This window comes from Melanotaenia boesemani, chromosome 12 (genome assembly GCF_017639745.1).
Source record: "Melanotaenia boesemani isolate fMelBoe1 chromosome 12, fMelBoe1.pri, whole genome shotgun sequence".
Taxonomy (NCBI): domain Eukaryota; kingdom Metazoa; phylum Chordata; class Actinopteri; order Atheriniformes; family Melanotaeniidae; genus Melanotaenia; species Melanotaenia boesemani.
In genome coordinates this window covers 5859779-5883331 of record NC_055693.1, presented here as the reverse complement: position 1 = coordinate 5883331, position 23553 = coordinate 5859779, and the positions used below count along the sequence as shown (strand labels likewise).

At 37.6% G+C, this 23553-nt stretch overlaps 1 protein-coding gene across 4 annotated transcripts; it reads left to right on the top strand.

Annotated features, from left to right (window-relative positions):
• Positions 1 to 5709: 5709 nt before the first annotated feature.
• Positions 5710 to 21861, top strand: rubcnl (rubicon like autophagy enhancer). Of its 4 annotated transcripts, none has more exons than XM_042000906.1 (17): positions 5710 to 5897; positions 7237 to 7348; positions 7667 to 8117; positions 10886 to 11157; positions 13215 to 13294; positions 14485 to 14875; positions 15188 to 15233; positions 15319 to 15424; positions 15633 to 15769; positions 15878 to 15942; positions 18419 to 18458; positions 18567 to 18644; positions 19354 to 19474; positions 19656 to 19717; positions 20435 to 20588; positions 21137 to 21227; positions 21586 to 21861. In XM_042000906.1, exons 2-17 carry the CDS (start codon positions 7237 to 7239, stop codon positions 21681 to 21683), a joined length of 2304 nt encoding a protein of 767 aa, XP_041856840.1. In that variant the 5' UTR covers positions 5710 to 5897; the 3' UTR covers positions 21684 to 21861. The 4 variants fall into 4 exon arrangements, with proteins under 4 accessions (XP_041856840.1, XP_041856842.1, XP_041856841.1 ...); XM_042000908.1 differs by having other exon boundaries at positions 5710 to 5926; positions 7739 to 8117; XM_042000907.1 differs by having other exon boundaries at positions 5710 to 5926; positions 7736 to 8117.
• The last annotated feature ends 1692 nt before the right edge of the window (positions 21862 to 23553 follow it).

Below are 23553 nucleotides of genomic sequence, written 5' to 3'. Positions count from 1 at the left end.
GCGTCTTCCTCCCTGTCTGCGCGGCACGTCAAGTGCCACAGACGCGCGAGCGGTGCTACATCCGGTCTGTTACTTTCAAAATACAATCTTAACAGCCCAGCAAAGTCGTGACTTATGAAGACCCCCTAACATTTTTAAAGCTATTTTTACACAAAATTTTTCTATTTCTATTTTTAACTGCATATATTTAATAATTGACATCTCACATAACAAATATTGAAAGAGGATTTAAAAAAGTGTAAAACCTCTACTATAGTATGAGTTGCTAAAAACAGAGTAAAATGTGATTAAACTAAGATGTATCACTTTAAGATGTTTTTTCTCTAAAATGTAGAAAATCACTGACTTATTCAAATTGATTCAAATTATGTAAGCAGTCATAACAGGCAGAAATTTTCACACTTTATTCTCAATCCACACATTCTTTACAGTTAATTTCTATCAATATATGGATTTACAACTAATTAAACTAACAATAAATGTGGCAACACCCCAATATTTCTAATAGTTAGGTAAAAAAAAAACACATTTCAAAACATCAATTTTACAGTTGCTTGACTTTCTTTTACTAGATGAAAAAAATAAACAAATTATTACTATAACTAAGGCCCAATTATTTATTTAATATTTTGTTAAAATAATAATAATAAATAATACTAAGAAGAGGAAGAAGAAGAAGAAAGGATTGTTTTATTTTGAAGATAAATCTGCCATGTTTTCAGTCTCACTTTCCAATTCTTTCAGCTTTACAGCAGTTAACTCACTGCGGCTGCGCAGTGGACCTTGTAAAAGCAGAACGAAATAAAATAGAGGAACCTTGATAAACAGCGACCCCTGCAGGACAACATGTGATGTTTCAGTGATGTTTTTCTGCAGAGTTCATGAACACCTGAGGACATCATGTGTGATACTCAGGCTCTTGAGGCCCTGGGCCCTGCGCTCTGACCATCCTGGATGGCCAGTGCCTGGCGGGGTAGGCAGCTGTCGATCTTGGCTCACTGGGACTTGTGGCACGTGGCTCTGTTTGGGGTCTTCCTCTATACTCTCTGGGTGGGTCCGGGCCGGGGTCGTTTATGTGGTGGGGTGGCTTGGGGGATTGCTGCTAATTGCCCAGGTCTCTGGGCCACCCTAGTCTGTCTCTGGCCTCCAGTGGTCACATTTGCAAGATCACTCTGCATGCTGAGTTGTCCAGTGGGTTTATACACTAAGAGCTACTTCTGTTTGTTTTTGTTGTTGTTGTTGTTTTTTGTTTGTTTTGTTTTTCTTTTTACTTTCCTTTATAATTCTGTTCACTATTCTCTTTTTTTTTTTGTCCCCTCCGATCTGGTCCAGCAAGACTATATAAATTCAATATTTCAATATAAATAAAAAAGATAAAAAATATATCAGATTTTCAAGAGGGGCCCCATTCCCATAAAGCTCCCCTTGGCACAGTACATTTGTTTGGCACAGCACAGCAGCCAGACCATCATTCTGCAGGGAATACATAGGTCATTTAAAATTTATATAGGCCTACTTTATTTTTCAATAATGACCATTTATCCTGCAATGTCTCAATGAGTTTATTGTTATAACAGATAATAGACTTTCTCCAGTCTTTTTTTTTTGTCCTTATGACATTTTATTAATATTGACCAAACATTTCCACCAGTTACTTTTTACATGTTGCCTCTGGATTTATAGTTGTGTCTGGACAGTTTAGAGTCAAAAGTGAGACTTCTACTCATAATAATACTTAATGATTCATGTCATGCCACTAATATCATCTAATTTAATCTCTAAATGGACTTTGGACTGAGACTTTTATAAACCTCTTCATGAACACACCGTTCTCTGCAGTGAGACTGAAACTGTCGTTCTTACATACTGACTCCCTCACAAAGCCTCCAGGGGCTCCATGAAGCACCGTAAGGAGACAATGGCAGCTGATTGTATAGTAATATTGTGTTCATTATTTTTAGCATATCATCGACTACACGACTGCACACATGCAGAATTATCTGCATCCTTCTTTTATTGTACTTGTCAAATCATATCCAGCCCCAAGGTTTGAGCAAAAGAATGCCAGGGTTGGAAATGCAGGAAAGCTGAAAGTTATGCAACATTTAGCCTCCAGGAGAGTGACCTTGGACAGCTTGTGTGTCATCTATTGGATCATCAGCTGTTTAGTGTGAGAACTAAAATAAACACTTAAGATATTAGCGACAAGCTTTTAATAGTCAATCAGGTGCACATATATCATGTTTCCTCCTCATCAGGCTGCTGACTGTGTGGGGTCAGTGCCAAAACCCCTACCTGCCAGGAAGGCTTGGTGCCCACAGACTTCACACTTAGAAACCCTGCATAAAAAATAGTGGGGAGGACAAATGATGTATGTTTACATAAAATATTTTTAGAAATACAATATAATCCCAGCAAAGCAGAAACTGTTCTGTTTTGCAGCATGCATCTGTGTATGTCTGTGTGTGTATGTGTATGTGTGTGTATATGTGTGTGTGTGTGTGCGTGTGTGTGTGTGTGTGTGTGAGGCAGGGCTTCACTGCGGAGTGGCAGCGCTGAGTCAACTGATTGCATTATAAGCTTGCATCAGCAGGTTTACGCTGCTGATCACTGATTTGTTTATCTGTGCCAATGCAGATCTGTTCTTGTATACTTGTGAGGACCTTTAACTATGCAAAACAAAACACCCTAAAGATTTACTTTGAAAAAAAAGGACCAAGAATTTCAACAAAAACAAGAAAATTCTTCCTCCCCCCCCAAAAAAGACGGATTTGTTGAAAAATGTGTTATTTCAAACAAACAGTACTTTGCTTCCAATCCTACACTGAGCAAAACTGCACCTTTTCCCAAGTTTTTATTTATTTATTTATTTGTACATTTTCATCAATTTTTGCACTAATTTTCCAAAAGTGGTTTGACCTCCACAAACATGCTTTTGCTTAGTTTTTGTTGTTGCTTTATGTTTTCTTGTTTCTTGTATTTCTTTGTGAAGCACTTGGTGATTTTTCTGTTGATAGGTACTACTGTACTTGTGAATTATTCGACCATACTGACTTTAAGGATGAACCAGTGTTGTGTCTACACAAACAATTTAGCCAAGAACCAATTCTAGAAAGATTCTGTAGCCTGTGAAGACACAGTTTTCCCTTTTCGTTAGTTCCATCTAGGAAAAGGGTAAAAACTAACACATTTTAACAGACAGAAATTTGAACTTTTGCTCTAACAAGATGATCCCAAAGATAATAAACTGGACAAGTGAAGGACAAAAGCACTGTCAGAGTGAAAAGGTTCACAGAAGTATCTAAAAATGACGCCTTTAAGAAACAGAGGTAAAAAAGTCCAACAAATACCTGACACATGGAAGGGTGGCTGTCAAGAAGTAATTCTTAAGGAAGGTAAACAGGGAGAATAAGCCAAATAACACGAGAACTGGACAGAAAGTCAGTGGCAGCAGGTCTGATGGAGGATGAATCCATCCCAGAATCCAGTACTCAACAATACTAAACCAGTGTAAGATCATCATGACACTCATTTCCTGTTCCTGTTTGTTAATAATATATAAAGAAATGAGGAGTGTCTCAATAATTTTGCATAGAAATGTACAAACCTCAGTTCCAAAGAAATAAATAAAAACAGAGGTTTACAAATCCTCATCAACTTATATTCATTTAAGCATACAACACTTCTGCAACACATCCCCAAAAATTTTGGATAGGGGCACGTTTACCACGTAGTTACATCAATTTTTCTTTTAACTAGACTCAACGGGTGTTCAGGAAGTGAGGACACTAATTACACCACTTCCTGTCTGCGGGTGGAATCTGAAAGGCTGCTGGCAAATCAAATTTTAGTCAAATAACTTTCACTGGACTCAAATCGTTCTCATAACAACAGTTAATGCCACCACTTTTAGCTTGGTAAAATTTTAACTTGCACTTGCAGCTGTTGTAACAAGCTGTACTAACAACAGCTTCTTGAAGGGTTCCTGAACCCACATGAGAGTATCCCTTAACCCGCTAAGGCCCAACCTATGAAAAAAAAGGTAAGAAAAGTCCAGTTTGTTTTAATATGAGGTCTTTATTTGGCCTTTTAACAAAATGTAACAAAAAAATGAACATCTACCATTTATTACCATGTGACAGTTTAAAAATATTACAATGTGGTTTTCTGCTTCTGGGTATTTATTAGGGGACAGAAGACAAGTATCAGATTGTGTTCAACAGGATTTTGAGCAAAGTTTATACCATAAATTGAAGCAAAATGTCTCAGAAACTGTATTTAACAAATATGTCACGTCAGGCTCTTATGGGTTAAGTGATGTTGGTTTTTAATGCAATGCCCACTGAGAGATCAGAGGTTGCAGCCGTTTAATGTTGGTTTTCAGCCTTACCGCTTATATACAGAATTTTTTAGGTGTGATTAAGGACTGTAGATGATGAAATCCCTAAACTCAGATGCAATGGAAAAAGGAAGAATCTGGCATTTACCAGGTCTGAAAAGTTAAATCAAGTGAAAAGACTCATCCACGTGTCAGGGAGGAAAGACATCAGCAATGATCTTAGAGAAGCAGCTGTTGCTGCCCATCAGTGTGGGAAGCGTTATAAGACCACTTCCAAACTACTTGGAATCCAGCGTTCTATAGTAAGAAAGATTATTCATAAGTTGGGAAAAAATACGATAGAGGATGCAGATGATGAAATCCCTGATTTCCTCACAACTGTCAGACTGTTTGCTCATGCAGTGGTTTTAAAAGAGGCGAGCCTCACTTCATCCTTGCTTGTGAACAACTAAGACATTCAGTAAAGCTCCTTTTATTTGCAATCATGACACTCACCTGTTTCCAATCAACCTGTGCGGCACTTTCCAGACAGGTGGTATTTAAGCATTCCTCAACTTTCATAGGTTCTTGTTGTCCCCGTCCAAGCTGGTTTGGAACCTGTTCTGGGAATCAAATTCAAAATGAGTGAACATTTGCAGAAAACCAATAAAGTTTATCAATCTGAGCATGAAGTATGGTGTTTATAGTGTTTTCAAGTGAACCTATGTTGAAAAGAATTTGCCAATGTCCCTACTTCACTTTCTAAAAATACACCTTTCCAGAAGAATCCTTTTGTTTGTTAAAAGCAAGCACACACATTTACAGCTTCTATACTTTTTATTTGTGTAAACAGATCAATTAAACCCACTGATACTCGACTGTGACAGAAACTTCCTCTTTCACCTCCAGCAGATGTCACCTGATGTGACGGAGAATCAGCCCACTCAGCTCTGAGATGCTTCATGACAAATATTTCTGCTGAGCAAACCCTTAATGTCCATCAGGAAGACGTCAAATGTTCATTTTCACCACTGAACTCTGCTTTAAATGTTCCTAAAACTGTCTCACTGATCAATGTATTGATCACAGCTTTAACACTGGATCCATTTTACAATGAAACAGCCTCATTTTAGTCAGTTTTGAAGATTTATTGTTTCTTTTTTTAAGCTCTTAGTTTAATTTCAGCCTTAATTTGCATGTTTGTTAATGACAGGAAGTTACCTCACTTGACCCATTTTTTTTCAGTGTATATTTAAATATAGCTTTTTATGATTAAATAACACTTTTTGAGATGTTTGTGATTGCACATGAGGAAAGTTACAGGAAGAAAGTGTTCTGTGGCAACCTATGAGATTTCTGGCCTCTGCGCTGTCAGAAAAAAAAACAAAAAAAAAAAAAAAAGTTGCTGACTGTTCAGCCACAAAAAGCTCAAACCCTTGTTAAATACAGGAAGTGCTGATATCAACCGCCTCTCTTCCTTTCTGCAGCTGCCACACTTTCTGGTGGATGAAGACTCGTCTCAGCCCATCTGGACTCCTGACAGGCTTCCTGCTGCTCCAGCTTCAGAGTCCACATCACGGTGAGCCGTGAGGAGCTTCATGTCCTGTGGTCAGTCCGCCTCACTTACTGCTCCTGACTGACTTTAGCTTTTTGCTTATGTTTGGGGGGGGAAATAGGAACTCTTCAAGATGTTATCATTCACAATCGCAGCCAACTTCTGCTGTCACACAGGAAGCTATTTAAAGCTTAAAGCGTACCGGCTTCTTAAAGTGAGGTTTGAATTTATATAAAATCTACTTATAAACATGCTGCTGCTGGATCTTTAGGAACTACTTTTGTTTTATTTGGGATATTTTGTTGCTTTCATGTCTAGAGGCTTTGTTTTTGTCATTTCTCATATAATGGATGTAAATGGCTGAATAGACAATGATTAATAAAATAATTTAATACAATGTTAGATGGAAATTAGGTTGATAAAGTAGATTTTAAAGCAGAAACAGACAGAAGTAAATACTGAACAACTACGTTTAAATATTTAATTTGTATTCATTTATGTCATAATGCAACAGGCTCATGTGATATCGTGTCATTCACACGTTTCAAGTCCACCTGCAACTTTTTCAAGCAATCAAAAGGAAATCAAACAGTATAAAACAACCCAGTAAAAAATTAAAACCAACATTAGACCCAGCAGGGAGGACTTTCTCAAATGTTTCCAGGTAGGAAACTAAAAACAGAAGTTGACAATATGTCCCCTCAACATTGGAACATCCACAAATGAGTTAAGACTTCATCCGGTTTTATAAAACATATTTGTAGATGTCAACTGGTACAAAAGAATGACTAAACTGGAATATCATGGCTATTAAATTAAATTAAATTAAATTAAATTAAATTAAATTAAATTAAATTAAATTAAATTAAATTAAAACTCAATTAAATGAATTAAGTAAAAAAACAGTATTTAGAAGCTGTGATGGGAGAAGCAAATCGCTGCTTTATGTACTTTCCGATATGAATTACTGACAAATTGTAGAGATTTTATTTTTGATGTCATGTTTATTAGCAAATGGCTGCGTGATAATGTGTTGCTCCACATTGGGAGGTCCAGTGACATATTTGAGTTGGTGTATGAAATACTCTCACACAACATGAATCATAAAGATAAAAACATCTGTCAGAGTTAATAAATGCTCTGACCTTCAGACTTCAGACTTTGACATTTAAAGTCTTACAATCCAGATCACTCTCTAAGAGAGGTAATGCACAAAACGTCATTCAAACAGAAAAAAACTAAACACACGAGTTTGGAAACTTAGCTGAAAAGTTGTATGTAGGTGTCACTAGTTATTACAACAGCTGGTGGGTGTTGGTGTAAGAAAACTGTCACCAGGAAACTTTGTCTTTGTTGACTACAGATGGGAAGCTGCAGCGACATGTCTTCTTCACCGTACAGATGCAGGTATGTCAGCTGGTGTGTGGACACTGAAGAGACAACAGCTCCTACAACTGCAGCTCCAACTGAAGCAGGTGAGATATGCAAACTTCTTCACACAGGTTTGAAGCAGATTATCAGATTATTGCAGCTGCAGCTGCACGGGAAACACATGACAGCTGATTTCCAGCTCTGAGCAGGTTTTACCCCTAAATACATTCAGTTACTGGTTGGTTTTTACTTAGAAATTTCTGGAACTATGTTCTCCGGAGCCATTTCTTTCTTTTTCCAGCTTGAGCTCTTAGTTGTCTGTGTCCAGGAAGATCAGTCTCATCTATGTGTGTATTTAAGATGCATACTTTATTACTTGACTTTTTTTCTTCCGTCAACCCCTTCTTGCTTTCTATTTGCAGACTCACAAGATTTTTCTAATAAAAATCTGCAGCCGACTGGATCGGGTTTGATCCCACTTCTTCTGTCAGCAGGAGAAAATGGTGAAAGAGACGAGAAGACAACATTCAAGCATCCATGTCCACTGGCATCTTTCTCAAAAAGGAAATTTCGGAAAGCTCTCAGACGTTCACATCACTGCCTGTCAAACCCAAAGACCAGCTCTGCTTTCCACAATGCTGAAAAATTCACTAAAAGTCACAGCGAGGCAGGTGAGGATGATGTTATCATCCTGAAAACCCACAAAGAGAACCCGAAACAGCCCGAGAACAACACACCTAGCGGAGAGGAAGTGTCTGCTCTTCATCCTGAGGATGGAAAATACCCGTTACTCAGGAGCAGTCCGATCATCTCCAGACACCACCGACCCATCTCCTGGCTTAGAGGAGGAACCGATCCTCCTAATCCATCAAGGTACTTCCCTCTGTTTAAATTCACACCAGCATATCTCACTTTCTGTGAGGAACTTCCCATATTGACTGAACTGCACTTAGCAGTTTTAGCTCTTTGTTTATTTACTTTAGCTTTACTGGGTGTTAAACTCGTGTTTTCTATGTTTGTGTTTTATGCCCAATGTAGAGCTCCCTCTGTGCCTCCTAATTGGCCCTCGTGGAATGAATAAAGTGTTTTGAATTTAATTTAACCCAGGATACTATATAAAAAGATATTTTGAATAAATTTGTTTCTAATAAAAAGGCTCAGATTACTTTTAGTGATGTTTGTAGAAACATGGATTATGCTCCTAAGTATATTGATATATTTAGATTTTGTTTTATTATAACGGTTTCTTTACTTTAAGTTTGTTTATGGGCTGGAGTGTAGGAACCATCTTGAATTAGTAAGTTAGGGGTTTGTATTTAATACACATCGTTTAACCTGTTGCACGGCCTCTCTGACCTTCAGGTCCACCCCACTCTGATTTGACAGATGATGTAATGTAATGTTTTCATAGCAGTTTTTGGACTTTTTGTCCTTTAGTGACCCAAAAGGGTAGTAAATCGAAGCAAACCACAGGGGTTAAAAGCTTAATAGAAGATGGCATAAATGACTGAACAATGAGTTGCTTTTAGTCAAATTATAGCATCGACTGGTGGGCAAGAATAAAAACTCTGTCCACAAAATGTGATCTGGTTAGCCACCTGCTTTTTCCAGATTGTCCCCAAATTCTCTGCTAAAAATCAACAACCTCTGAGTGTTTTTAAGCTGTTCTTTTCCCTCAACTTACTGAACCAGCAGCAAAAGGCCTTCAATAAAAATGTGATAAAAGTTACTCAAAATAGTATCACGGACATTAACAGAACTTATTTTCAGCATTAAATGAATTATTTGACAATCAGCTTTGTGTTTTCTTTGAATTTCAGCTGTGAGTCAAATTTAGTGCCAAGAGTCAACAATCTGAACCTCGTTATTGTGGATGCTGCTTGGTGCATCCTGACTTTGACTTTGCTTAAAGTCAGGGATCAGTTCTTTAGTTGTTTAGTCTTTAGAAATGATTATCGCACCATTTAATAAAGTAAGGTGGCCTGACCATGAACCTGGCCTGGATCTTGGCCATGAAGGAGGGTCAGAAGAGCAGTGTTATCAGAGAATTTGACAATCTAGTTTTCCACCTGTGATGTCTTTGTGTAACACTCAGATGTCGCCGGATTTATGTCCAGCATAAATCCGGCGACATCTGAGTGTGGTCGTTTACGGCGTAGCTGACGCTGGTGAGTTAGCTTTCGCATTTGAGCGTAGGGGGTACGCATAGCTTTGGTGTTGTGTTGCAGTTCCTCCTCCTAATCTGAAGGTGGCATCAGGGGTGGTATCGACCAGTAAACTTATCAGGTCAGACCTCTTTTGATGGTTCACTTCAGTTCAATAGGTATTTTCTGTTTTAAAACAACAATGGCGTCCAGTTTGGTTCAGTGTCTTTATTAGCTTGTGGGAGAAAACAAAGAAATAATTCGATCAGTCTCTCATCAACTGGATCCACTGGTTATTGTTTTTAAAAATGGTGGTTGTCACACAAATTCACAAGAAGATCCCGCTATCCGGCAACATGTGATCCCAAACTGACCAATCACAAGGGAGTACCTCTGTGTAACCATCTGTGAAGCAGGGGTGCACGTCAAGCCTCTGCAGAGCTACGCCGAGCCTACGGCGGTTACACAGACGCAAACACCGTGCAACCATAAATCCACCTTAAGGCTGATGCTGGAATGTGATTAAACAGCAGAAAATATGGAGCTCCTAAAGTGCCATTAATGATTATAGTCGTGTTTCGTGCAGAACGTTGTTTCCTTGTTTGCAAAAAACTGGGTGAAAATGCCAACTTTTTTTTAAAACTTGAAAACATTAACACAAGATGAGAAAGAAATATCACAAAAACCACCACAATAATGTTCATGTTTGCATGTAGTTTTCTTCCTGTGAATGCCGCACTTTCCAAAGAATCAGACTTCAGTGACATGAAGTATAAAGTCATGAAGGTTTTGTGGTTACCTTGCATCCTATGAGGAAAAAGGAACTGAGATGATAAATACACAGGCTGAATGAAATGTTTATTTTCTACAATGAATGTATTATTCCTCAAAATATTTTTAAAAAAAGGAGAAACAGTGACTTTCAAGTTCTGTTGAAAATCCACCAGCCAAACCATCTTTAATGCCACCTAACAGAGAAATCTTGCTCTTGTACAACCATGATAAGTATATTACTTCTCCAGTAAGCAGCTTTATCTAATGTAAGAACTGTTTTCTGATGCAAGTTTTATTTATTTAGTTATGTATTGAATTTGCTCCTATCACATGTTCTTTTCTATATACTGTATATTAATCTCTATGGAAACAGTCATGGCTTAAAGGAAATAGATTTAAATTTTTTTTCTAATACACCCTTAAAACATTCAAAAAACAAAAATGGCAAGAGCTTTAATTACCTTCAGTTAATATGTTAACATATTTGTTTTAAAGCTCTCACAGCTGTTACGTACATTAACAGAAAAATATTTACATGTTTATAATTATCACATCGGCACACTGGGTGTTGTTCACACCAACCCAAGACAGATTTTTACAGCAGTGTTACTCTGCAAAATGTTTCCTAATATTATTACTGTTATCAATAATAATTCATTATTCTGCCTTATGCATTTAATTATTATTTATTTATTCAAATACCCTCCATTTTTCTTCTCCCAGCTCAGACTCTCCATCCCTTTCCTCTGGTTCACCGCCTCATGATCAGCATGGATGTCTAACAGCCACCAGTTTGAGCGACCAGGAATCCAAACCAACCTCCTGTCTGACCTCATTTCCAGTCCAGGTGGATGAGAAGCAGAGCTGCGTTTCTCTGTCATCAAGTCTGAACAGCCTCCAAAGTCCTCACAACCTTCCCAATAGATGTCAGCAGGGACAGGCCAAGGAGTACAGAGGGCAGAGCCTGAATAGCTCCAACACCCCTCCAACGCCAGGTAATAAAGCTTTGCTCAGTTCATTTCACAAGAGCTTGGGAAGCTGTTTAAAATGTCAGTAAAACAGAATGAAGAGGCAGCAGTGATCCATAGAAAACATATTAAATGTTGAAAGTGAAGCATTTTATTTTTTTATGAATCTTTTTGAGCTGATCTTGAATTTGGTAGCATCAGCATGTTTTAAAATGTTGATAGGTCTATTTTACCCACTGCGTAGCATCCCCTATTCTTTCAACAACAGTCCTTATATATACATTTACCTGATAGAAACAAAAAAAAGTACATTTCAGAAGAAAAAAAAAACTGTACAAAACATGAAACACTTTTACAATCTTTGATGCAAACTTACATGTGCAACTGTCTGCAAAACATTTTCACAAAGTTCTGAATACATTGCTGAAACATTTTACCATCAACAAACAAACCTTACCGGTGTTTCACCAAAGTCTGTGACCCATCTGAATCTATGTCCACAGGGGGGCAATAGTGTACATTTCTGTGTACAACACCGGGTCATATCTTTGTAATTGTGTTTCCTGAACTCGTAAAAGTGTTTCACGTCAATATAAAGTTGCTTTGTTGTTGGTAAAAGTGTTTCAGCTGTGTATTCATAACTTTGTAAAATGTTTTTCAGTTGCTCATGTAAGTTTGCATCAAAGATTGTAAAAGTTTCATGTTTTGTGCATTAGTTTTTTCTGGAATGTAAAGTTGTTTAGTCATTGGTAAAAGTGTTTCGGCATGGTGCTTTTGTTTTGTAAACGTAAACATGATTTCTATGATGTAAATTTGTATCAAGGAAATTTAAAAGTGTTTCACTTGATGTATTATTGATTTGTCCTTTCGGGCCACCATACTGAGGAGACCAACTGCTGGACATTTGGGAGAAGAGTGTTGTTTCTTTTTAGTCTGATTCTAGCATGTGCATTCTAGTATTTTGTGTTTCATGACGCAGCAGATTTTTATTTTTTTATTTTTTTATTGGTGAATGTTCTGGACTGCAAGTAAACCAGACTATGAAGTCATGCTGTTGTAATGCAGTCAGTATGTAGTTTTACATGATCTTAATGAAATATGCAAAACCTTCCTGGAAAAATACGTTGTCTGGATGTGTTGCTCTAAAATCTGCATATTTTAATCTGATCACAGAACAGTTTTCCACTTCTCCTCAGTCTGTTTCTCAATTATGATATGACATCTGCTTTGCATGAGGTTCAACCTGCAGTTGTGGATGACAAAGTGAACTGTGTTAAAAACCATTTCTCAAGCTGTCCCTGAGCTCATGCAGTGGTTTCCAAGTCAGGTTTTAAAGTCTACCAGCCTGAGTGTTAAGAGATTATGGATATCCAGTATTTATTTTTGTCTGTGTTCCTTGCTCAACAAAATGTCTCTTCTCCTAATCTTTTTAATATTATTGCTATTTTGTGCTGTTAATGATGGTATATTTATTGTTCACAATTTTACATTTAGGATTTTTTTTTTTTTAATTGCTCCACAATTTGCAGACAAAGTTGTTTGCAGATTGCTGGACCTCAGCCCATCTTTACATCAAACAGACAGTTATTTTTCAGGAAATAGTCAAAACTAAATTGAATTTCTTTTATGTTTTACGAGTTAGCCCATGAACAGATTTTCCTTCATTATCTGTTTTTTTTTTTTGTTTTTTTTTAGTAAAGAGAGACAGATTTTCTTGGTTAGGCTAAATTATTGAAGGTTGATGTCAAGACTTAATGATCTCAGCAGAAGCCATGAACTGTGGTCCAAGGTGACTCATAAAGGTTTAGCTACCGGTGGGAGACTTTACACCAGCACGGCGGTGCATCCTAAAAAGCAAACAATATGTTGTTATTATCATGTTATCGGTCTGTGAGACAGAACAATGTTCACTGATAAATATTCACACTCAGAAATCAGCATAGCTCTAGTAATCCTGGCTTATTATAGAAACTAGTATTTGATTTCATGGTTACATCAACAACAGAACTCTATTAACGCTTCACGTAATGCTTCACCATGATTATGTGTGTTTGTGTGTGTTGTGTCCGGTCTCTCTACATTAGCCTCATGGAAAGAGAGAAGTTGCACAAGTTTCCCAGATTTCCCTGCAGACATCTTCAAAACCAGCTGTGAGCTGGAAAAGGTCTGGTACTGCTTCCATTTTCAGTTTTTTTCAGTGCAGCATTCATTAAATTATAAGTTTGTGGAATTTTTTTCTTCGTGACACATTTTTTTTTTTCCTTATCAAATCTGAAATTAGAAGAAGAATATTTGTTTCACACAGAAGCTGAGAGCAGCCATGACTGACAAACATATTGTTTTTTTTTTTTTCAGAAAATGAGTTAACTCATTATCAGATTGATTTCTTGAAAATAATGGAATAATTTACATCAAATTGTTATCTACAAATAATGGTTTAATGGAGACAGTGAGGTCTTTCTTAGATCTTTGTTAGAGTTCAGGATAACCAGGAATCAAGCAGAATAACATGAATGTCTCAACTCTTTAAAGCCTATAAGATAAAACAGGGAAAAATTCTAATTGTTTTAATCCAAAGATTTTGTTTGACCATAAAAAAAAAAAAAAAAAAAAAAAAAAAAAATCATTCTTGTATATTTATTACCATGTGACAAGTCAAAATTATTGTAGTGCATCCATCAGGGGGCAGAAGACAAGTATCAGACCGTACAACAGGGTTTTTTATTTGCCTGAGATACTGTCATAATAACATATTCAACCAGTGCTACCACTCTTACATTCTTTTATGAGGTGTAAACAAAAAGCCATTTAATACCATGTTAACAACTCATAAAAAAATGATACCACTAGGTAAATTAAATTCAAAAGACTCATTTATGTTGATGACAGTCTAATGTTCCCTCATCTATATTTCTATCAATATTTTAGCTAAAAGATGTTAGCATAATGAAAATTCTGTTTCTGTAGCAGAATTTCTTAAATCAAATGCTCTAATTTGAAAATGAAAAGAAAATAAATTTAAATATCAGCCCGTTTGTTTAAATTACTAAACAGTGTTAATAAAAAACGTGTTTCTTGAATATTTTCTGTCCACATAAGACAAGCTGTGGTACCAAGAAAGTACAAAAATCACAAACATGACCAGCAACTTTTACGTTTTTAAAACTATATGCTTTTTTGTAGTTCAGTGTGATATATGTTATTTTGGATTAATATATTAATCAAACAGTTTAAGGCTTAAAGCATGACTTTATGATGTCTACAAGCAGCTTCCAGAGGACTGGAAACAGTAGATGCTGAAACTCTCTGAGTAATGATGAGTGGCCTGTTTCATCTTTCTTTTTGCATCTGCAGGAGAATGCTCATTTTGTTGTGGTGGACATGGTGCTGGAGGTGCTGGAAGGTGTGAAGTGGACTCTGAGCTTTGACCAACAGACCTCCACGATGGAGAGATGGAAACACACAGACTGCATGATGCGCACACAGAGAAGCACAAGCTCTCCGCAGGGCAGTCCGCCATGTAAACCACACAGACCAGAACAGGACAGCAGCACAGCTGATCCTAAAGCAATGAATAACAAGCACAGACTTTCACATGAACACACCAGAATGACACACACGGACACAAACTTATCACATGGAAATCAACACACTCAGGGTAGAGAAGATGAGGAATCAGGGACTGAAGAGGCGGAACATCAAATGAAGAGTCTTTCTTTTCTATCCACTGACAGCGGCTTTGAAGGTAAAATGATTTTCCTCCTTCATGTTGGGTTTTCCTACTGTTGCAAGAGTAGAAATCTTGGGTTTGTCTTACAGAAGATTTAAAAAAAGATGCTCTTAAAATTGCATTCTTGCTAACAGCCAGCAGGGGGAGACAAGTGCATTTCAATGAACCTGTTCATCATCCACCGTCTATGGATTATATACTGTATCATATACTAGCTTATCATCACACCACTATGTAGCCATTGTAAAGACATGAAAACTTTATCATTTATGACTGAAAGAAAAGTTTCATCTAATTATGTGTGCAAAATGTGTACATAAATTTCAGATTGTGCACTTGACACAACACTGACAACAACAGATTCCCTGAAAAAGTAAGAATAATTATTACTCTCAGAAAACATGCATCCAGAGTCAGTGTTTTATCTCTAACCTGTCTGCGGTGTCTGATCCATGCAGTGCAGAGTGGTTTGCCCAGCAGCTGGTGTCAGAGTTCAAAAAGAGTTGGCTTCCTCCACAAGAGCTTCGGCGGGGTCGGCTAAGCCTCCGCAGCTCACTTCAAGAGGTGAGAAAGTACCCACTTCACCTACAGCAAAGTTTCCATTTGTATTTTATATATTTATTCTTTTTTAACATTTGATTGGTTCTTTGTATGTCCAGTCCAAAGTTTCTTTCCTGCCTTCAGGCCTGTTTTGGTCATCAATCGTAAACATGTCACATTTCAGTGAAGCACCCTGTAACACTGGTGATAATAAAACCTCTGTCCTTGCTAGCTGCCAGGTACCGGAGGTGTGGTGGTGAGCAGCAGCAGCCTGACGGAGGAGATCCGACTCAGGACCAGGATGAGAGGATCTTTGAATTGGGCACCGCCACGTTTCCAGATCATCTTCACCGCTCACCCAACACACAGGTCTTCATTTTAACTGAGAGAATCTGAACACTGCAACCCAGCAAGATGGTGTTTAACTGCTGCTCATATCAATGAGCTCATTTACAGCTGACTCCTTTTAATTTCCAGACGCAGTGAGGTGGTGGCTTTGCAACACTTTCTGTGTGCCGGCTGTGGGACAGAAGTAGAGCCCAGTAAGTACTGCATGACACTGAATCTGCATGTCTGACTAGTGAGGGATTTATGATTTGAGGGACAGTGAGAGACAAAGGTTTGCATGTTTCAACAAAATGGGTCAAATTGCCAGTTTCAGACCTGATGATGCAACATCAGCAGCTCACGTTCAAAATATGACAAAAAAGAAGCTTCAGGAGGTTTGAAACAAGATGGTTAATGTGAGCTAGACAGATAATAGAAGTTCGGTACCAACAAGTGATGTTTATTAGAAGCTAAACAAAAGTAGTAAAGGAAAAACTGATTAGTAGCATTGCTGTCTGTTTGAGAATACCTTTGCTGAAGTCGGTATTTATACACTCACCCGTAACTTTACCTCCAGAACTGCCTTCATTCTTGGTTTCATAGATTCAACAAGGTGTTGGAAACATTCTCAGAGATTTTCTCCTTTTTGACATGACAGCATCACACAGTTGCTGCAGATTTATCAGCTCATGATAAAAATCTCACCTTCCACCTGTGGACAGGCGGATCGATACTCTAGAGCCGACTTTTCCATGTCAAGGCCCCCCAAACAGCATTAGGGACCCCAAACCTACAGACAATGCTATGAAATGTGTTAAGAAACATAAACTTTTAGAGTGCATTTTCTTACTTTTATTCACTAATTAGTAATATTACATTTGTTTAGCATAAGAAAATCATTCACCTGTATATTCCCACTAAATAACAGACGTCAACAAACTGTTGACAGATAAGAACAGAACAAAGACATCAAACTTCTCTCATGTGTATGCGTTCAAGTGTGTGTGTGTGTGTGTGTGTGTGTGTGTGTGTGTGTGTGGCAAGTGGGGGTGTCTGGGAGTGACAGACAGAGATAACACTAGTGAATTCCAGACAGAGGATGCATCTCGGGCAATCATAGCCATTTTTCTCTGTGGCTGTAAAGCCAAACCTTCATCATATTTTAGGATTTTAGTCGGCCTTGAGTTCTTAAGTTTTTTTTTTTGCAGCAGCAGTGTCCTCCACAGCAGGGCTGTTGGTCTGCTCCTGTGGTCTATTTGTTATAAAAAAAAAAACCTCTCCATTTTACGTTAGCTAGCTACGTACTAGCTTGAGCAGCAAAGCAGCCTGATAACCACCAAGCCTACACAGATTATGATGTCATCAAGCCAAACCTTTTTTTTTTTTTTAGCTTCCCTCTAATTTTCTCAGGCCCCCTAACACCCCCAGGTGGGCCCCCAGGGATCAGTGGCCCCCACTTTGAAAAACCACTGCTCTAGAGTTTATACTTTGATATCACCCAGTCAAGATATCAGATTGGATACTTTTTTGGTTATATAAAAAAGTCCACTCTGCTGATAGAAAACATGCCATTTGTTTTCACGTCTGTGAGTTTTAGGTAATAAAATTTTGTGTAGCAAAGCCACCGTGTATTCCTTCTGTGTCACATGATTATGGCAGCCTGTCAGATGTCCTAAAGATGCTGCTGCTGTTAGTACAAAAAATTATTAATTTTATCTTATTTTTGTTTAATTTTTCTCAACAGTATAATTTATTATTGTTTTAAAAACATTTTGAGTACTGATGTTCTTGAGTTTATTTATTGAGTTTATTTATATTTCATACTGCCCTCACAATAAAGATACTACTGCACAGTGTACAAAAATTAATTTTCTTCAGGGGCCAAAAAGTATTGATATTTGTCTATCAATAAAAAAGTACCATAAACTAAGTTGTATCGTATCAACAGAAAAAACGTTGGTATCACCCATCTCTCGTTTCACCACATCCCAAAGCTGCTCTACTGGACTGAGATCTGGTGGCTGTGGAGGCCGTTGGAGTCCAGGGAACTCATTATCATGTTCTAGAAAGCAGGTGGAGATGATCTGAGCTTTGTGACATGGTGCTTTATCCTGCTGGAAGTAGCATCAGAAGATGCTACACTGTGGTCATAAAGGGATGGACATGGTCAGCAACAGTACTTGGTTAGGCTGTGGTGGTAAAACCAGGCTCACTTATTAGCACTAAGGGTCTCATAGTGTGCCAAGATAATAATTCCCACATCATTAAACCACCAACCAGACATCAACAAGACATTCTGGTCCAGACGACTGCTGCTCACTGAATATTTTTTCTTCTTCAGTCCATTCTCTGTAAACCCTAGAGATGGTTGTGTGTGAAAATCCCAGTAAATACTGAAACCAACAACCATGTCACGTTCAAAGTCTCTTAAATCTCCTTTCTTCCTCAGCTCAGATTGATCTTCATCAAGTCGTCTTCATCATGTCTACATGACTAAATGTGTTGAGTTGCTGCCATGTGATTGGCTGTTTAGATATTAGTGTTAACAAGCAGGTATTAAAAAAGTAACCAGTGAGTGTATAGTAAAAGACCTACAGTTTAGATGTGAGTTCACTTTTTTAAAAGAAAATTCATCAGAGCTACAAACTGATTAAAAACATGTCTGAGTTCTGCATCTGTTTCTACCATCAGGATACATCAAGAAACTCCGGTACTGTGAATACCTTGGCAGGTAAACAGTTTATGGTTGTATTACCTCCACCTGACAATGATAGAATATTTATTTAATAAATCCAGCTGGTCTTTCTTGCTTATCGTATGATCTAAATTCCTCTGGCAGGTATTTCTGCGACTGCTGCCACAGCGGCTCGGAGGCTGTCATTCCTGGTCGAGTTCTGACCTGTTGGGACTTCAGCAGGTAAGAAAAGCAGTTCTATGTTTTAACAAAACAGAAACAGCTAGGTTTTGTTTTTATTCGCCCCATAATGGGTTAGTTTATCTACTCGTGGCTATTTCACTCCTGCTACTTGGCTTCAGGCAGCAATGAGATCAACACGAGACACAGAAGAGGCGAAGATTTTCCAATCAACACTTTCTACTCCGTTCATTTTAAGTGAAATTAACTTTACTTTTTTCTTCTTCATCCATCCACACATGGGAAATGGATATTTGTTGACTCATCTTGTGAGTCTTTAGGCTCATAAAAAAAAATAAAATAAATTAGAGACTATCTTTTGCAGCAGCAGTTTAGCTGAAAAAAAGTTCTTGTTTTGTAAATTCCTATAAACAGTTTTCTGTATCAATGCTTTGTATGAAGTAATTCCAGAGTTTTTTTCTTTAAATCCATAAATCTGAATCCAACTTGTCAAATGTAATTATTTAGTTTTCATTTGGGTGGTTTAAATGTCTCAGAACTGGTCCCTGTCTTAAACAAACACTGCCATCTGCTGGTTTCTTGTGTTGGTTTGAATTACTCATCGAGGACTACAGAAAGCCCTTCTGAGTTTTTTGTGAGCCCAAATAAATGACAGATTCAGCATCAGCTGAACAGCTGCTGTCAGACAGTAAGAGGAAGAAAGACAGATGAGCTGAGGATTAAATGCGTCGCTGTCGTGTTGACATTGCAGGTACTCTGTGAGTGATTTCTCCAAACAGCTGCTGGACTCGGTGTGGCATCAGCCTCTGTTCAACCTGACCTCTGTGGGCAAGAAGCTGCGCAGCAGAGTCAAAGAGCTGGACAAGTTCAGCGTAAGTTCAAGACTTCATCAACAAACTCCTCCACATATACACATAAAGATGGGTTCAAACATTTACAATCACCACAAGAGAATGATGACAAAATAAAACACGAAAGATAGAACTAAACATGACAAGAGTGAAAAACCAAAATGTTCAGACCATGATATTCTCTTTTTCATGTGTCCATCAGGAGATGCAGGAGCATCTGATGGGAATCAAGAAGCTGCTGAAAGCCTGCAGATTATCAGACAGGTAGAATACTTTGCTTTTTCCTACATACTGTACAAAAACTAAATCAGATTAGATACTTTACAGGCTAATTTGAGTGAATTTAGATGAATTACTACATTTGACTGATAGTGAGGAAAAAACAGACTTGCATGAATGCATGTTCCTGCCTCAACATCAAGTGTTTTTACTTCTCATTTGTACTGAAAAAAATTAAACAAAGGGTGAAAACAGAAGTAAACATGTCTTCAGTTCTCAGGAAATGTGATGTGTGATGTAGCGTCAGAAACAGTCAGTATGTGTTCCTCTTGAGGTAAACAGATCTATATAGTCTTATTCCTTCCAGCATGGCATTTAAAGTACTTAGTTTATATATATATATATATATATATATATATATATGTATATAAAGCTGGTCCACTGTTTTGCATCTTTGGTTTTAAAGGTTTCACCAGCAGGGGGCATATTTTTACCAGACATCTCTTACATCAAATGGGCTCACACTTTTTTTTTTGTTATTCTGTAGTTATTTTGTGTTTAGTGTAGGACAAGGGAAAAAAGTAAAAATTGTGTGGGCATCAGTCAGTAGATTTGCAGGACTTTTACTGCCTCGCTAAACCCATCTTTCTGAAGCTTATTCAAATTAAACCTGCTGTTTCTTCACTGAACTCCTTCCTGCAGACAGATTAACAGGAGAGAGCTGTCTTCATGTGATTGTTTCTTGTTGTGTCCATGTTGCAGAGTGTTGGCTGAGCTCGAGCAGCTTCCTGTTCACCTGATGGAGCAGCCACTCGTCTTCTCCATGGATGACCTGCTGAGGATAAAGAAGGGTCAGCTGGTGGTGCAGTTCCGAACAGTGCTGCAATCTGCCATCCATCATATTGAAAAGTGCGAGGTCAGTCAGCTGATATTGTACAATATCAGATTTTTTCCACACAAAGTAAAGAACTAAAATGAAAAAGCAGAGTCATGCAAATCCAAGCCAAAGTTGCATTCCCCTCACAACTGTTTTAACCCTTTAATGACCTGCTCAGTCATTTGATAGAGCTACTTTTAATCGCTATATCTTATTACAAAAACAAAAAACAAAGTAAATCTGACTAAGTGTGAGTATATTGTATGCCATGAGTGACACTTGAAACATTTCTTTAAAAATAAAGGTCTTACTGTGCTCCGAAGTCATAGATAAAAAAGCCTAATTGAATTCAGACTGATGAAAGTAAAACTCCCCCAGTCAAAAGGGTCAAAGAGCAACAGATGCAGCTGAGCTGTTATACTAACTATGTGAACATTTACATTTTGTACATTAATGTGCATTATGTCACTTTTTAAAATAGAGTCTAAGGTTGTCCAGAAACTTGCACAGATAAGCGTACTCATTTGATTATTTGGACTGACTGAGGAAACCAGCCTCTAACGTTATTTCTGACTTTTCCCACACAGCTCTGTATGGCCCGAGGTTTCATCTGCGAGTTTTGTCATGAAAGAGACATCATCTTTCCTTTTCAGAAGGACATTTGTAAGCGCTGTGTAGGTGAGAAAATGCTGATTATTTAAATGAAAATGTGCTGACAAGTGAGCTGAACTCAGGCAGGATGGCCGGGTGGCGGAAGGGCAAATATTGATCTAGAAAGAATTGCTGATCCCAAAGAAAGTTAGCAAGTTTTTTTTATGCAGGAATTTTCATAAACTTTTTTCTTTAAGTACAAAAGTGCAGACATAGAACTGACTCTGTCTCATGCTTCCATAGAAGCTGAAGGGGACTTTAATCAACAATCAAATGGCTTTCCTCTTTGTTCTCCAAAACGTTAAGGGGGAATAAATATTGAAGCATATTTAACAGCATTGTTTTTACAGTTATGACATACATGACCTATTTTCCCTCTCCCCAGTGTGCAGGGCATGCTTCCATAAAAACTGTTTTGCTGAGAAAAAGTGTCCAAAATGTGCACGGATCCAGTCACGGAAAAAAGCCCACCTTCATCCATGATATGTGAGCTCTGAGCAGCTGCAGCTCAGCACCACCATGTTTTATTTAACACTGAATCTACGTCTGTTACTTTTATAAACAGAGGAACACTTAACATGTTTACTTTTATACTTAAACCATCACTGAGCTAAAATGTCATGGTTTATATTCTTGATATTAAAAGACATTCTTACCCCAAGCTTCAATCTAAAGTTTGTCCATCTGTGCAAAACACTTTTTAAAAATTTATTCCCTTTTTTTGTGGTTCTTGTATAAATGCTCATGCCTCTATAATAGGTTGGTACTCATAAAACCTGGTCCTCTTTCACTTTCAGTTTTTTAAATTAGACCATATCACATATTTGGGTTGAGATTCTTTCTTTGTGTAGCAGCTCAAGTTTAACTTAAATCAGCAATGATAAACCCTTCGCTACCTTTTGAAAATTTCACCTCAGAAAATCTTCAAATTCAGCCAATAAAGGCTCCACAATTGCACAACGCCCCTGAGTACAAGACACATGCGGTAACCAGCCCAAATGGGGGTTTGATTTATGATCACAGTCTTTCCAGCCTCGGCTTGACCAAACATGAACATGATTCAGTGGTAGGGGTTCATGGTGTCATAACTTGTTCATTTATAACAAGTACATCTAGATGCAGCAGCTCCAGGAAGGAACAGTTTAATCTTTTACAATGATTTATGGTTTAATAACTGATATGAAGTGCAGAACTGAACTGGGAGAAGTTGGAAATCAGCATAAAGATGATTTAACTTTCCATCACAGTCTCCATGGCCATGAATTTAGCTTCAGAAACCTTTGCCCAAAGTTCATGCAGTAGATTTAACATGTACATGTCAGACTAAAAAGATATTTTAATAATAATTGTAAAAATCAGCCAAATCTGAAAAGCTGGGATGGAAAATGAACATTTTTATTTAGACTATTTCCGTGCAGACAGTATAAATTTCAGGGATGAACCGGAATATGGACCCAGCATCGGAGTTGGCTGATATTCAGCTTGTTGACTGCGATCTGCAAATAAAATACCATCAGCTGATGGCCGAGGATTGTTATTATTTTGCTTGTGTGTTGTGGTTATTTATTTCCATCTAAATTTGTTGGGTAGAAGCATTGTTGTTGTGTTTTGAAATAAAAAAGTTTCTAATGTTTTAAAATAACTATTCTTGGAAAACTTTTTTTTTGTGAAAGATCATGTTCAGGTTTTTCTTTTATATATACAGATGAATGATTTTAGCTCATTCAAAAATGGTGCAATGAAGAGTTTTGAAAATCTAACAGTTCAGTTCCTGATGGTAGGGAACAGTTAATGGCATTAAAGGTAAAAGAAATAACTAAAACATGGCTAACAGATCTCAGCCAAAGTGTTTTTAATGCTGGTCCAGAACTGCAGAATTATCATAAACCCAAATAATTTCTATTTAGTTTCTGTAACTGCTGTTGTTCATTTATATTAATTTAACATTTTGTAATGTTTCACACTTTTAATGTTACCGTTCTTTGCTTGTACACAGAAGCTATTCTGGCTTTGAAGATACTAAAATAATGAAGCTTTTCAGGAATTATCTTTTCCCATTTTTCCTGTTACTCTGGAACGTGTAATTGTCTAGAGATTCTCTCTAGGAAAACTCAGTAGGGACCCAAACCCTCTACTTCCTCAGTCATGCGTTTGTAGTGTGTGTAGGTTGTGATTTTGATTTAACGAAAAATTCAAGGACATCCCAGACGAAGATGTTTGTTTTAAGGGTAGAGATCAGCCTTGGTAAGGACCCTGATATGACCCCATACCATCACAGTCTGGCTTCTGGACATGTCTGGATGGTTCTTTTTGTCTTTAGTCTGGAGAAGATTAACACATTGTAAAGTACAGG

Bases quoted from the DNA above. Each gene is read 5' to 3' on its own strand.
- rubcnl (XM_042000906.1), top strand. From the start codon at position 7,237: ATGGGAAGCTGCAGCGACATGTCTTCTTCACCGTACAGATGCAGGTAT. The intron at 13,295-14,484 runs GTCTGGTACTGC...TTGCATCTGCAG, and splicing joins CCAGCTGTGAGCTGGAAAAG to GAGAATGCTCATTTTGTTGT. The intron at 18,459-18,566 runs GTAAACAGTTTA...TTCCTCTGGCAG, and splicing joins TACTGTGAATACCTTGGCAG to GTATTTCTGCGACTGCTGCC.